Genomic DNA, 15,364 nt, shown 5'->3' on the forward strand with positions numbered 1-15,364 from the left:
TCAAAGAGAAAGCTTCATTTCTACTGTTTGCTGCTTCCACTTTTAGTAGAGCTGCTACTAAAATGTATTTTAGTAATGATAGTAGTATTACTTCGTTTTGCACAATAAAGATAAAGTAGGGCTATCAATAGACGTTCACAAACAAGTGGACACAAACATCTTTCTCCTACATCTACTGTTCCCTTTCCTGCCAAATGGAAAAGTAAAAATGCTAATGACATTGATAACACTACAGTGATGGGCCAATAAAGAGCAGCACAGTTTCCACTATTTGAGAGTCAATGCTTTGTAGACAGCTGACTCTGTCAGAGTAACTGTGAGATCTGTAAAGGACAAATGATTGAGACAACTATGAGGGGGTCTTCTAAACCCCAGTCATCACATGGGCTAGAGAAATTTCCATTTGCATCATCTTATTTGATTGATTCCATTCTGAGCAAAGGTGTGAATAAAGACACTGGGATCAGCAGAGAAGGTACGTGCCATTTGTTTCAAAACCAACATTTGGAAGATTGTCAATTAACTTTTGTAAGTGGCGCAGGGGAAATTGTGTTGGTGAGATTTCCAAATAGGTGAAGAGAATTCTGTTCACATGATAGATAACTGTGTACATATTTCAAACAGTGGATTCCATGGGTCCAACATCTCTCAAAGAGACTGAGAATCAATCCAACAAGTCCAAGCAGATATCAATAACAGATCATATTGCTCCCGAGGAGAACAAACACACTTTACAGCTACAAGATACTAGGAAAGAGATGACAGTAAATACTAACAGAGGGACAGAGTTTGGCTCCAACAGAAACCAAACAGAGCAGCTGAAAGCACCAAGTTCAGGTGGACACTCAAGGAAGCAACGACGTTATCGCACCACTTTTACTAACTTCCAGCTGGAACAACTGGAGAGGGCTTTCTGCAAATCTCATTATCCAGACATTTTTGCCAGGTAAACATTATATTCTATCATTACTACTAGTTATTGACATTAGTGGTGGGAGTCTTTGTTACTCTTAGTTTTATACTACGACATATCTTTACTGTTCAATCATGTTAACTATAAAGAACTGTTTAAACTGTTCATAGATCAATGTCTCTTTTTTCCCTAGAGAAGAACTGGCAACGCATCTAACTTTAACAGAGGCAAGAGTCCAGGTACAGATACTTGCTCAATCATTTGTTTTTGTCATTCATAAACTTCACAAAGATATGTTGCTTGGCCTTGGAGCTGGTTCTTATTTAGTACTGAGTTAATATGATGCTGCAACAGATATTATTCAGTCATGGATCCATCAATACACTCTTAATCTCGGTAACCCAGAACCAAATCTCTTAATGCACGCTTGCTTCCGGCCAGCTAATGTTTTTGTTGTCACGAGACCATTATAGACTCTTGGCTTTTCTCCACTCTTGTGTCTAGGTTTGGTTTCAGAACCGCAGAGCCAAGTGCCGTAAGAACGAGAAGGCTGGAGTGTTGAGCTCACTCCCTGGGCTACCTTTAATCAACTCCCTGGGTGTTTACCTGGATGTCCCCTTGCACCAGGCCTCTGTGGTGGAGCCATCCTGGGGGGGAGCCCGATACACAGCCTCAGTGTATGCGCCTGACTCTGTGGGAACCATGGGTATTATTAGCACTCCGGCCTGGGCCTCACTGTGTGGACATCCTTTTATCCATCCTAACTTCAGCAGGTAGATCAGTCTTCTGGTTCATATGTTATACTGTATACCGACTAGGTTACAAGACTTGGGTTAACTCAGCAGCGGATTTAAAAAACACTTAAGTTGTTTTTCTCTCCTTAGGTTTTTAACCCTGTTAAATCCATTGGGTAACACTCCAACCCTGATGACCAAACGTACCAGACTATCCCAGGCCAGCCCAGCTGCCATGCTGGACAATGACAGGAGGCTACTTAGCACTGGCCACAACAAGGAGCACTCTGTCCACATGCAGTAGTCCAACACATTACGGGACATTATCCTGTCCACCTTGTCCATGCCTGGTTACAATTTGTGCAATGTTTTGTTAATTGTATGTGAGCGTAATAAGATTATGTTTCAATGTTTGTGTTGTATAATTTACTGGACAGCAAAACGTCTTTCCTAAATATTTTCGATAAATTGTGTAACTATATAAACAATAAAAAATGTGTGTACCACTTGAACATTATCTTTTCAATATGCACCTGACATTTCCAATGGCATAGTGTCAGATGGTTAAATATACCTTTATTCACACAGCTAACACAGTAGTAAATGATAGTGACCAAGCATTAACCTATCACTCTGTAATTGGTCAATCAAAACCTCCTTAAAATGCCTTACACATAAAAACACCATCTGAAAAGCAATAGACCAGCTAACAAGGGTACACCATGATACAACAAAGATATAACTAGACAAACACTTTCTCCAGATGAGTCCATTAGGGTCCTCTATCTAAACAAGTCAGGTTGGATTTCAGGAGCAGCCTGCCTGTCAACGGAAAACACGTAAGGCAATAACTGATTGAGCAAAGCTTTAGATGCCTGATGAAATCAGATGGGTATGACTTTGGTCCTACCTTATCTGTTGGCCAGAGCCACTTCCCAGACAAATAACACACCTATTGTGACGATTACTGCTCAACTAGCCAAGAAGACAGGGGCCATTAAATTGTTTCATGGGTGAAGAGACTCACATTCACCACATCTGGACTCAGAGCATTATCAAAATAAACTTGACTCATCCGCTTCTCTGCCAGTTCACCCTATCAGTTCTGATACCATCAGCACTACAGTTCCTACACATGTGCAAGTTTGATTACGTTCTCCTAAAAAGTGTATTGCATCTGATATTGGTTGTGTGCTTAATATTCAGTAAGAAGCACAGGAAGCAATGTGTGGCTCTGTCTCACCTACTCTCTTGGATGGGGACAAATAGAACCATCAGAAAGGCAATGGTGCATGATGAAATACTTATTTCTGCTGTACAGTCTGTGTACACTACAGAAAACAAAGATAGCTGCTACATTGACAATAGGTTCTTCTCATGCGGACTGTTTTCTCAGAATATGCTGATTTGGCGACATAGGGCTCAATCATAGACCTACTTAGCTCAATTCAGAGAAATTGTGGGTGCAGCAGTACTGTATCTGATGACTTTGTGGAAAAAGGGATGTGCTCATTTGAAAGTGGACCATCCCTTCTCAGTAAGATTTTTAAGGTTTCTTAGTAAGTAATAATCACAATAAGTTAATAAACTGGCATAATCTGTTTGGTAACACTTGAGTTGACCTATTACATTAGTTCCTCAAGCACTTGTTGTTGGATGCTCCATAAATTGTATACTATTCATTTGCTTGGGCCCCATACATTACCTTGTGCATTAAATATGGCTGAAGGCATTGGTGTAGCAGTGTCGATGGCTCAACTGTGTAACAGTCCCATTCCCTGGCAGCAATTCTCAGACCAGCCTGCCTCATAGGATGGGAGAATGGTCACCTTGTTCTTGTTTATTGGCTAATCACCAGTATGCCTGGAAGTTAATTACTGTAAAAAGCCCCACTATTGAAATGTGCACCTGCTGCCAATTACCTTCAAGGTTTACTTAAAACCCTCCAATCAAAAACTATGGCAGTGGGATAGTGGGAAATACTTGCCAGAATGTATTCCCAGTGCAGACAAAAGAACCAGATTTGGTCCAAGAGCTGGACTGAGTTTCAGGCATCATTGTATTTGAGGGAAATGGACCTCTAATTGAGTAGGTGTCAAACATAGATAGGCTACATTAACTATAACTTTTTTGATTAACATACATCTTAATCAAATATATAATTACAAGGGCCAAGTTTATTCAGAAAATTTTGCATCCAGTTTAAATTAGTGGTTGGAATAGATACTACATAGGATCCAATCAAAATGATATGAAGCGTCTATCACCATTACTGTCCAGCTGAGGATGTGCTTGTATCTATTCCAGATAACACTAATGTAGCTAAGCAAACACATTTCTAATGTACCCTGGACTGCGGAGTCACTAAGACACTATGATTAATCACAGATCTAATTCACTGCCTTCATTTACACACTATCTTTCCCTTGCATAACTGTTCTCTTGGTTTATACCTATAATGTATTTATTCTAGCTAATGCACTACCTATTGACCTTCAGTCTCCGATAGAGGAAATTGATTTGCAATGAAGCTCAAATGATGAACTCCTGCCACTGCATGCTGTTCCACATACTGAACTGTGTAAACACAACAATAAAATACATTAGCCTTAACAAAGGTTAGTCCCAGACATGTTACCACCACATTAAGTACTACTTCTAATAGGCTTGTAAAATGTACTATTAACAAGATAAAACTACTACATTTTAGGATTAGTTTGATTTTAACATAAGACATATTTAGCATGCATTTTGTGAATTAATATCTTTACCATGTGTAATTGTAATTTCTGTCAGAGATTTTGTATATTGCCCTTGTAAAGTGGCTTTGGGGTGAACAAATATTGGAGGACATTGCTCCATTGTGGCCATTTTGTGCTGCAATAGCCAATCAAGAAGTACGGTTTATAAATGTATATAGTCAATCAGGGTGATACCGCTCTCTCGTGAAAATTAAAAGATACAAATCTGAAGGAAAATTTGATGCGTCGATGACAATTTATTTCTCATTTTGCATTGCATTATTGAGTAGATCACACAGAAACAACTGCATTCTGGTATGCTTCTGTTCTGCAACTACATTTCCCAATATCTCGCTCACGTCAAAAATACATTGCGGTGGCATATACAGCAACTTGAAATTGGACACCCAAGAAAGCAAGCAATGAATACTCCCCAACTTGGTGCAGCAACCTTTTTTCCACCGAATGAATGGTATTTCATGGCTATTCATTTATTTATTCAAAATAAAGATCTACTCACAACATCTAGTTGATCTAATATATTGTTTTTATAATTACTCAAAAGGGGTAACTTTATACAGGAAAAAGACAAAGCGACATATACAGGTGATAAAGCTTCTTTAGGTAAATACATTTTCTAATGTACAGTAGTTAGTGTTGTGTTCATGTTGAAAGAGTAAATACTGTCGCTCCACAGGGTGGGGTCCACCACAACATCCAAGGAGAGTAAGCAAAGATGTCAAGAAACACCTTCCCATCTAAAGAACATGCAGTCATAATACAGTTCAATAGCATTCAATATGGGAATCTCTCTCATTTGCAATGCACTGGATAGCTGCATTATTTTACATTTAGTTCTCAAGTCTACCCCCCCCACATGCACAAAATACACACAAGGAAAAGAAGAAAACAAAACAGATTCCTGTGACTCATTAAATCACCTTCGACAATGTAGGATTCAATGTTTCATTTCTATGTATTTGTTAGAGGCCAAGTCTGTATCACCACTTAACCCTGTTGTGTTTATGAACATGTAGGCCTTAACTTAAGGGGAAACTTAAATGTAAAAACGGTTCTTTATGATTTAACTGCATTTATATACAAAAACCACAATAAGAAGCCATTGGAAATATGTTAAGCATTTACAACTCATAATGTCAACTGTTAATTCACCATAATGCCAACGGTGATGACTTCCCATGCATTGATTCAGTGTTCCCTCTATGCCTTCAAGATTAAGTTAATCACAGAATCATCAAGTTAATCTTAGTAGTTTTTCTTGAATACTCATTTTCAGAAAAATACTCTCAATGTTTATACATTAAGATAAATTGCTTCAGTTTTTAGAATTATGTGCAGGCGTCCAGTTCTAATGACATAAAATAACTCCAGACTGATTCCAATAGTGCAGCTTTGCTTCAACGTAAACTAGGCTCTAGGATGTGGGACCACCTGCAACGTTTGTGGAAGATGTTATTGTGGGGCTTAGAAGGAACACTGACTCATTCACTCTTGTCACATCAAGACGTCGACGACATCTTCTCCACGGTCCTCCTCCTCTGTGACTTTGAGTGACAGCACCTCTTCGTTGAGGAAGAGGCCACTCAGCCTCTCCTTGCGGGCCTGTCTCTGCTCCTTCAGTTGTCTCTTACGCAGGGCTTTCTGCTGCAGCTTTCTCTGCTTAGAACGTTTCTACAATAAAAATAGTAAAATAAACATATGTGGTAGTGACACACCAAGCACACAAGATGCAGGGTTCTCCCCAAAGAATGTAAGAGGCACTGCACCACTTTCTGGACTGAAGTGGATTTAACAAATGAAGGATCAAAAAGGGATCATAGCTTTCACCTGGATTGACATGGTCAGTCTATATCATGGAAACAGTGTATTTCGGGAAGTATTGGTACCCTTCCCCAGATCTGTGCCGACACAAACCTGTCTCGGAGCTCTACGGACAACTCCTTTGACCTCATGGCCTGGTTTTTGCTCTGACATGTACTGTCAAACTTAGACAGGTGTGCCCCTTTCAAAATAATGTCCAATCAATTGAATTTACCACAGATAGATGTTTCTACAACTTGATTGGAGTATCAATGATGATCAAATCAAACTTCTTTTTACTTGGCTCATCGCGCTCTAGCGACTCCTTGTGGCGGGCCGGTCGCTTGCAGGCTGACGTCAGTCTTCAGTTGACTAGCGTTTCCTCCGACACATTGGTGTGGCTGGCTTCCGGGTTAAGCGGGCAGGCGTGAAGGAGTGCGGTTTGACGGGTTATGTTTCGGAGGACGAATGACTCGACCTTTGCCTCTCACGAGCCCGGTGGGGAGTTGCAGCGATGAGACAAGATCGTAATTGGATTGCAAATTGGGAAGGAAAAAGGGGCTAAAATAAAAAAATAGATATAAAAAGGTACTTTCCGAATGCACTGTATACACACATATAGTACCAGTCAAAAGTTTGGACACCTGCTCATTCAAGGGTTTTTCTTTATTTTTACTATTTTCTACATTGTATAATAATAGTGAAGACATCAAAACTATGAAATAACATATGGAATCGTAGTAAGCAACAACAAAAAAAGCATTAAAAAACATTTTAGATTTGTCAAAGTAGTCACTCTTTACCTTCACAGTTTTGCACACTTGGCATTCTCTCAACCAACTTCACCTGGAATGCTTTCCAACAGTCTTGAAGGAGTTCCCACAAATGCTGAGAACTTGTTGGCTGCTTTTCCTTGACGCTTTGGTCCAAATCATCCCAAACCATCTCAATTGGGTTGAGGTCAGCTGATTGAGGTCAGGTCATCTGATGCAGGATTCTATCACTCTACTTCGTCAAATAGCCTTTACACAGCCTGGAAGTGTGCTGTTGAAAAACAAATGATACTCCCACTAAGCGCAAACCAGATGGGATGGCATATCGCTGCAGAATGCTGTGATAGCCATGCTGGTTAAGTATCTTGAATTCTAAATAAAATCACTGACAGTGTCACTAGCAAAGCACCGCAATACACCACCTCCATGCTTCACGGTGGGAACCACACATGGAGATCAGAGATCATACTCTGCATCTAACAAAAAAAACTGCTAAAAAAAAAAAACACAGCGGTTAGAACCAAAGTTCTCAAATTTGGACCCATCAGACCAAAGGACAGACTTCCACCAGTCTAATGTCCATTGCTCGTAAACACGAGCAGTGGACCATGGCCCAGGCAAGTATCTTTTTATTATTGGTGTCCTTTAGTAGTGGTTTCTTTGCAGCAATTCGACCATGAAGGCCTGATTCATGCAGTCTCCTCTTAACTTCACTAGGATAGGGGGCAGCATTCAGAATTTTGGATGAAAAGCGTGCCCAAACTAAACTGCCTGCTACTCAGGACCAGAAGCTAGGATATGCATATAATAGAGATTTGGATAGAAAACACTCTAAAGGTTCCAAAACTGTTAAAATAATGTCTGAGTATAACAGAACTCATATGGCAGGCAAAAACCTGAGACAAATCCAACCAGGAAGTGGGAAATCTGAGGTTTGTAGTTTTTTAAAAAAAGTGATTGCCTATCCAATATCCTGTGTCCGTGGGGTCAGATTGCACTTTCTAAGGCTTCCAGTAGATGTCAACAGTCTTTAGAAGTTGTTTCAGGCTTGTATTGTGAAAGGGGATCAAATAAGAGCTGTTTCAACAAGTGGTCAAGCTGAAAGACATTAGTTTAGTCTCACGCGTGAGCGCGACGCTCGTTCTCTTTCCTTTCTAATGACAACGGAATTGTCCGGTTGGAATATTATTGAAGATTTATGATAAAAACATCCTAAAGATTGATTATATATATATATATATCGTTTGACATGTTTCTACTGACTTTAATGGAACTTTTGACTTTTCATCTGGACTTTGTGCCCGCGCTTTGTGCATTTGGATTACTGGACTAAAGGCGAACAAAAAGGAGGTATTTGGACATAAAGATGAACTTTATTGAACATTTATTGTCTAACATGGAGACCTGGGAGTGCCATCAGATGAAGATCAAAGGTAAGTGATTAATTTTAACACTATTTCTGACTTTTGTGACACTTCTTGGTTGGAAAATGGCTGTATGGTTTTCTGTAACTAGGTGCTGACCTAACATAATCGCATGGTGTGCTTTCGTCGTAAGGCCTTTTTGAAATCAGACACAGCGGCTGGATTAACAAGAAGTTTATCTTTAATCCTATGTATAACACTTGTGTCTCAATGTTTGAGTATTTCTGTAATTTGATTTGGCTCTCTGCAATTTCACCGGATGTTTGTTTGAGACAATGCATTTCTGAACATTACGCGCCAATTTCAAATTAGGTTTTTGGACATAAAGATTAACTTTATCGAACAAAACACACATTTGTCTAACATGGAGTCCTGGGAGTGCCATCCGGTGAAGATTAAAGGTAAGTGATTCATTTTAACGCTATTTCTGACTTTTGTGACACCTCTCCTTCTTTGGAAAATGGCTGTATGGTTCTCTGTGGCTAGGCACTGACCTAACATAATCGCATGGTGTGCTTTCACTGTAAAGTATTTTTGAAAATCGGACACCGTGGCTGGATTAACAAGTTTCTTTAAAATGGTGTACAATACTTGTATGTTTGAGGAATTTTAATTATGAGGTTTCTGTTGTTTGAATTTGGCGCCCTGCAATTTTACTGGGTGTTGGCGAAGTGGGACACTCACGTCCCGAACGATCCCACAGAGGTTAACAGTTGATGTTGAGATGTGTCTCTTACTTGAACTCTGAAGCACTTATTTGGGCTGCAATTTCTGAGGCTGGTAACTAAGAATGTATTATCCTCTGCAGCAGAGGTAACTCTGGCTCTCCCTTTCCTGTAGCGGTCCTCATGAGAGCCAGTTTCATCATAGTGCTTGATGGTTTTTGTGACTACACTTGAAGAAACTTTCAAAGTTCTTGAAATTTTCCACAGACTGCCCTTGTCTTAAAAATAATGAGGGACTGTGTTTTCTCTTTTGCTGTTCTTGCCATAATATGGACTTGGTCTTTTACCAAATAGGGCTATCTTCTGTATACCACCCCTACCTTATCACAACTGATTGGCTCAAAAAGCATTGAGGAACAAAATTCCACAAATTAACTTTTAACATGGCACACCTGTTAATTGAAATGCATTCCAGGTGACTACCTCATGAAGCTGGTTGAGAAAGTGTGCAGAGCTGTCATCAAGGAAAAAGGTTGACTAATTCAAAGAATCCAAAATATATTTTGATTTGTTGAACACTTTTTTGGTTACTACATGATTCCATATGTGTTATTTCGTAGTTTTGATGTCTTCACTATTATTCTACAATGTAGAAAATAGTAAAAATAAAGAAAAACCCTTGAATGAGCAGGTGTCCAAACTTTTGACTGGTACTGCCCATACAGCTGTGTCCGTTGCCGACAGAATGATGTGGCAAACTTTGCAGCCAGTACAAGTTGATACAAATTTGCAAGTTCACTAGCGAGAGTGCAAGCTCAAGACAGACAGGTAGAGTAGACAGGAAGAGTAAAAAGAAACTAAGCCAACCTCCATGCATAGTCAATGTGTTTATAGAGGAGATTCAATTCCATCAGGATGTTTTCTGCTGGGCAATGTGTCCGGCAATGTTTTTGTTTGTTGTTCTTTTGTCATTTTTATCTGCCAAAAGCCAGCAATTACTGGCAAATGAAAACACTGGTACAGTCCAAAGTATTTGATGAGGAGGATCACAATACCAGCCATAGTGTACTCTTAACAGGCAGAGTGAAGCCCCTTCCTTACCTTGGAGTCCCGGATCCGCTCAGCAGCACTGGACAGGTTCCCGTCGCTGTGGGCGTGGCTGATGTTAGCCGCACTGCAGTTGGAGGCAGAGTTGCCGGTGGAGCCTGTGGATCCGGTGGAGCTGCTGGCACTGCTGACCATGCTAGCGTTGCTGCTGCTGGCCCCACTCACCCCGCTGGTGCTAGCACTGCTGTGGCCACTCCTCTTCCAACTGTCCCGGGTGCTGCAGGGGCGCAGTCGTGGACTGTGCTCCCGGATGTAGTTTCTCACCTGTTCGATCGGAACGTTTAGGCCTCATGTTCAACACACTTCCAACAACAATCCAAGTACAAGAATGTTGTCATTTTGCACCTAGGGATGAAACGGTTACCGGTTTCACGATAAACCACGGTAAAATTCACGACGATTAGTATTACCATTTCCAATTTGAATTTGAATTATAATTAAAACACGGTTTGAAAAACATACGGTAAATACTGTCCAGCATCAACAGTCTGACGCAAGCGCAGCATGCAACGTAGGTTTTGTTTTGTGTGAAAACATGGCGGAAGGTAGTGACAACGCTCGGGGGATTTTTCAGCCTTCTAAGGGGACCAAATCTGAAGTGTGGTCGTATTTTGGGTTTTACAAGAGTGCCGAGGGAAACTTAATCGAAAATGGTCACCGTCTGCAGAACATGGAGAGAAAATAAATGAAAAATTTGCTGCGAAAGGAGGCATCACTTCAAATCTCAAGTCATCTTCATGACCACCACCCACCACTTAATACAAATGCAAGGTAAGTTAACTTCCAGCTCAATTCATGTGGGACTTCAGAATGGGGGAAAATGTCATGGTTTGTCTGTCTAACTTGCTAATAGCTTGTCAATAATGTAAACTGAAGCTTTCAGTGTTACCTACTTTTGTAAAAACACTACATGTTGTTCTGCTGCTGTATGCGTCTGCAGACTATTTGCCCATTGCATACGATAACACGTTATGTAGTTTAGTCACCCAGCCAACATATTTTGTTCATTTAAAATCCGGCAGACGCCGACTTGGTTGTAAAAGTGTTCCAACAGGAGAAACACTATAGACGCCTGTATTTATGTCAACTGTTGGGCTCATCGCAATTACTATCACTGTCTTCTTAAGACTAATTTGTAGTTATGTAAATTTTGCATGGGGTCATTGTACATACTGAAATGCAACACAGAAGATAGTGTGTAAGTGAAACATATTTATAATGTAACACCAATAATAATACATTTGCTATTCCCTTGTTTACAGAGTGGGCGCGCAGCAGGCAAACCTACTGATGCTACTGGTCCCTCATCTACAGTTGTGACAGACACTCAAGCAAGCATTTAAAAGGCAGGCTGCTTATGCACCCACATCAAAAAAATGCTCAAGACCTCACTGCAGCCCTTTCATATTGCATTGCAAAGGACATGATGCCATTTCAAATTGTTGAGAGGCCTGGCTTTCTGAGGCTGATGAAGGTTGCCGTGCCTCACTAGAAAGTGAGTGCTGCTAATTTTATTTGTTGTTTATTTGCTTACTTAAGGTTGTGTTCATTTAAACCTGAACTAAGGAAACTTTTACCTCTCATGGCCACATGGTGCCATCTTTAAATGTTTTATTTTAATGTTTAGGCACACAAAAAGTGCAGTGCTGCTAATTTTATTTGTTTGTTGATTTTCAGAATAAAACTTGGTGAAATGATTTCAGTGTATCAGTACTTTCTGAACATGTCCAGCACATTTTAACAATACCACGATAATACTGATAATTTTGGTCACTATAATCGTGATATGAAATGTTCATACCATTTCATCTCTAATTGTGCCATTCACTCACCTGTTTCAGTTTCTCATCAGTCAGGCAGTTGAGCTCGATGATAAACTCGCTGTCTGTGGGGGATATCTGTGCACACGGGTCAATGATCTTGATGATATCCAACTGCTCTCGTAGCCCCATCTCCGTGCTGACCTTTCTGCTCAAATATTCAATATATTCCACCTGAGAGGCAGACAAAGCATGAAACATATCTGCAACTGCTGCTTTACAATACCTGGCATTGTGAAATTGAGAGCAGGTCTCCATACCTGTTCATCATTGGTCATAGCACTCCAGGGGAGCTCATCCATATTTCTATGTGGTTTGGTCTTTCTCTTGGAGGAAAGGCATGGGGAGCTGGGAACACTGGGTATGATGTCAGAGAGCACATCACTTCCACTGGCTATGTCGCTTCCAGGCAACTGTGGATAAGCCAAAAACTTTTACTCCAAATGTAACAACTACCAACATACGTAAACAATAATGTTACTGTCATCACATTAAGTGTAGCCTACCTGCCACTCAAATTCACTGTCTGACCAGTCCCAGTAAGTGCTGATAGAGGAGGACACGTCGCTGCAGACGCTGCCCTCTGGGAACAGGTCGAAGGAGGTGAATTCCTGGTCGTCCAGGAGGGAGTAGCAGTCCTCCTGGTCTCCCACGGAGACGGAGGAGAACAGCTCCTCGCTGCATTCTGAGCTGGCCACACTCGTTCCACAGGAAGTCAGGTTCCATCTGAAAACAGTGGTTAGTTAAGCCTATATGAACAACTAAAGTTACACTACCGTTTTGTTTTGAAAGCTGTTACGCAAGCCACAAACAGGTATCAGGTCTTACCTGTTACTATGGAAGCGGCGCAGAGGGTCTGTCCGGTGACAAGAGGACAACTGAAAGCCAAAGTCACTGACATCCAAAGTGCCTGCCTCACTGAAGTTCCCTCGCTGTGATAGCAGTGGAAACGGCTCCTCGGGGGCTAGGAACTTTCCATAAAGAGCCTCAGACATAACGATTTCTCCCCCTGAGAAAATTGTTAATATGGCCAAATGTTAAACAAGGCTCTTTTCACTTACATAAACAGATTACCGCTAGCGTGTTAGTTACTTGAGTTTGGTTGGCAAGACAAGAAAGCTATCGTAGCGACTAGCGGTCTGTTACACTAACAAAATATTGCTAACGCTAGTAAGCTATGTTAACTTCTCCAGCAAACTTCCGAGCTGGCTTGTTACCTTGTCAATTTCAAGTGTTAACGACATGGTTGACCCTGATAAGTTATTTGGGACACAAAACACGGAATAATTTTGAAGGCAAACAACGAGGCCTCGTTAGCTAACTTAGCTAAATTGCGTCGCGAAAATGAGTCGTAAAAGACAGCAAGCCAACGGTCTTGTTCGAGATAATCCATTATACCACGACATTATTGTTCACATAACATATTGCCTGATTTACAGAAGAATAAGTTGATCAAGCAACAAACCTGCCGTTGTTCAGAGAAAAACCACCTCCATTTGCAAATTCTCCTCGCCGAGCAAATTATTTCGACAAAACGACGTAACTCCACAACCACACACGTCAATGCCACGCTTTGAAAACTACAGCGCCCTCTTGCGAGAGAAAATGATAACGTAGATTGCGTGGCTTCTTCTTCTGTAGGTTTTATGGCGGACTACAACCCTAAAATGTATATTGCCGCCACCAACTGGACGGGTTGAAAAACCAAAACAAGGTCAAAATAAAATCCATACGTAATAGGGAAATTAACTTAATCCACCCAAATAAAAATAGTACATTTACAAAACCAAAACAAAACTCCCACTTCTTCAAATCTCAATATCTCCCTTCTCAAGCTCTAGGGCCTGAGAGGATGCTTGTGACAATATTCCATGTAACTCCTCCACCTAGAAATCTTTCTAGAAATCTGCCGTATCAACAATGATATCTATCTTCCTGGAATGACAGTGCCATTAATTACCATAGCTATAAAGGCCACAAAGTCCACCTTCTTAAAATGTCATGATCCTGCTGGTCAAAAGCAACCCCTGCAGTGAAGGCCTATCCACCCCCATGGATTCTTCAGGTGCACCATTCAAAACTTCAACCATTTTAACAGCTGCTGCATATGAAATGCTCTGGACAGCCCTGACTTTGGCCACCTCATTTTCTTTCACCCTTGTCGGGCATTCGAAAGACGTGGCTTCATGGTTGCCACCACAATTGCAACATGTCACATTTTCATCACTTTTAAAACACATTACATTATCTTTTCCACAACTTGGACATCTCGGTTTGTCCCTTCTGCAAACACTTGAAACATGACCAAAAGCTTTACAATGATCTAACTGCATTGGTTTTGGGATACATGCTCTGTAGTTTATATACCCCAACTCCACTTGAGTAGGGAGAGAGTCCATATAAAAAAAAAAGAACTGATAGACTCTTCACTTTTTCTTCATTCACCACACAATTCATCTGACGTGCATCACTCACTCCAGGAATATTTTTAATCTCTTCAACATCGACTTCCCACGAGATGTCAGAAATAACCCCCTTGAGGGGTGCCCTGTTCTGAAAAGACAAACATGACACATCAAGCTTATCAAATCGGGTGAGACTAAACAAATGTTCCTTCTGATCCGCAGAAACACAAAAAAATCTAAACAAGACCCCCTAACATGATCCTCACAGCCTTCACTTTACCCAATAGCATTTCATAGTAGTGAGGACGAAATTGACAAGAGGGTTGGAGAAGCAGCAGCTGTGCAGGAATGCGAACAATATGGGTGCCAGTTCTGATAGTATGGAACGGGAGATTGCGGGTCAAGGACCAGAATGGTTGGTAGTGGAAAGACATAGGAAGAAGAGAGATCATGATACAGAAAGCAGTGGAGTAAAGAAAGCATAAAGAGGGCCAAGATTAAAAGCCATGTCCCTGGTGCTTATGCTAGATTGAAGGGAGTCATTACTGGGGTCCCAATATATATGTCCATAAATGATTTTAAAGAAAATGTGAAGGGAGGCAGAGTGATTGAGGCTAAAAGGTGGATTAGTAGGAAATAGGGTCAAAATAGTGAAAGCTTATCAATGCTGATGAGGTTTGGAAAAGTACAGATAGGATCAATGTCAGAGAATTTGTCCCATCCCCATTGCAGTGTTTTAAATGCCAAAGAATGGGACATGTAGCTGTTTTTTGGGGGGGTTTACCTTTATTTAACTAGGCAAGTCAGTTAAGAACAAATTCTTATTTACAATAACGGCCTAGGAACTGTGGGTTAACTGCCTTGTTCAGGGGCAGAACGACTGATTTTTACCTTGGGGATTCAATCTAGCAACCTTTCAGTTACTAGTCCAACACTCTAACCACTAGGCTACCTGCCACCC

At 40.8% G+C, this 15,364-nt stretch overlaps 2 protein-coding genes across 3 annotated transcripts; one reads left to right on the top strand and one right to left on the bottom strand.

Annotated features, from left to right (window-relative positions):
• The first annotated feature begins 515 nt into the window (after positions 1 to 515).
• Positions 516 to 1,757, top strand: LOC115164863 (homeobox protein ARX-like). The gene is made up of 3 exons (XM_029717739.1): positions 516 to 946; positions 1,107 to 1,152; positions 1,418 to 1,757. The coding sequence occupies exons 1-3, from the start codon at positions 633 to 635 to the stop codon at positions 1,688 to 1,690; spliced, it is 633 nt and encodes a 210-aa protein (XP_029573599.1). The 5' UTR covers positions 516 to 632; the 3' UTR covers positions 1,691 to 1,757.
• Positions 1,758 to 4,620: 2,863 nt separating this feature from the next.
• Positions 4,621 to 13,599, bottom strand: LOC115174971 (protein FAM199X). 2 transcript variants are annotated; one of them, XM_029734060.1, is made up of 7 exons: positions 13,464 to 13,599; positions 12,827 to 13,007; positions 12,505 to 12,724; positions 12,259 to 12,411; positions 12,011 to 12,172; positions 10,173 to 10,442; positions 4,621 to 6,080 (listed from the first exon to the last, which is right to left on the bottom strand). In XM_029734060.1, the coding sequence occupies exons 2-7, from the start codon at positions 12,991 to 12,993 to the stop codon at positions 5,904 to 5,906; spliced, it is 1,149 nt and encodes a 382-aa protein (XP_029589920.1). In that variant the 5' UTR covers positions 12,994 to 13,007; positions 13,464 to 13,599; the 3' UTR covers positions 4,621 to 5,903. The 2 variants fall into 2 exon arrangements, with proteins under 2 accessions (XP_029589920.1, XP_029589912.1); XM_029734052.1 differs by having other exon boundaries at positions 12,259 to 12,429.
• Positions 13,600 to 15,364: the final 1,765 nt, after the last annotated feature.

The sequence above is a fragment of the Salmo trutta genome, chromosome 3 (genome assembly GCF_901001165.1).
Source record: "Salmo trutta chromosome 3, fSalTru1.1, whole genome shotgun sequence".
Taxonomy (NCBI): domain Eukaryota; kingdom Metazoa; phylum Chordata; class Actinopteri; order Salmoniformes; family Salmonidae; genus Salmo; species Salmo trutta.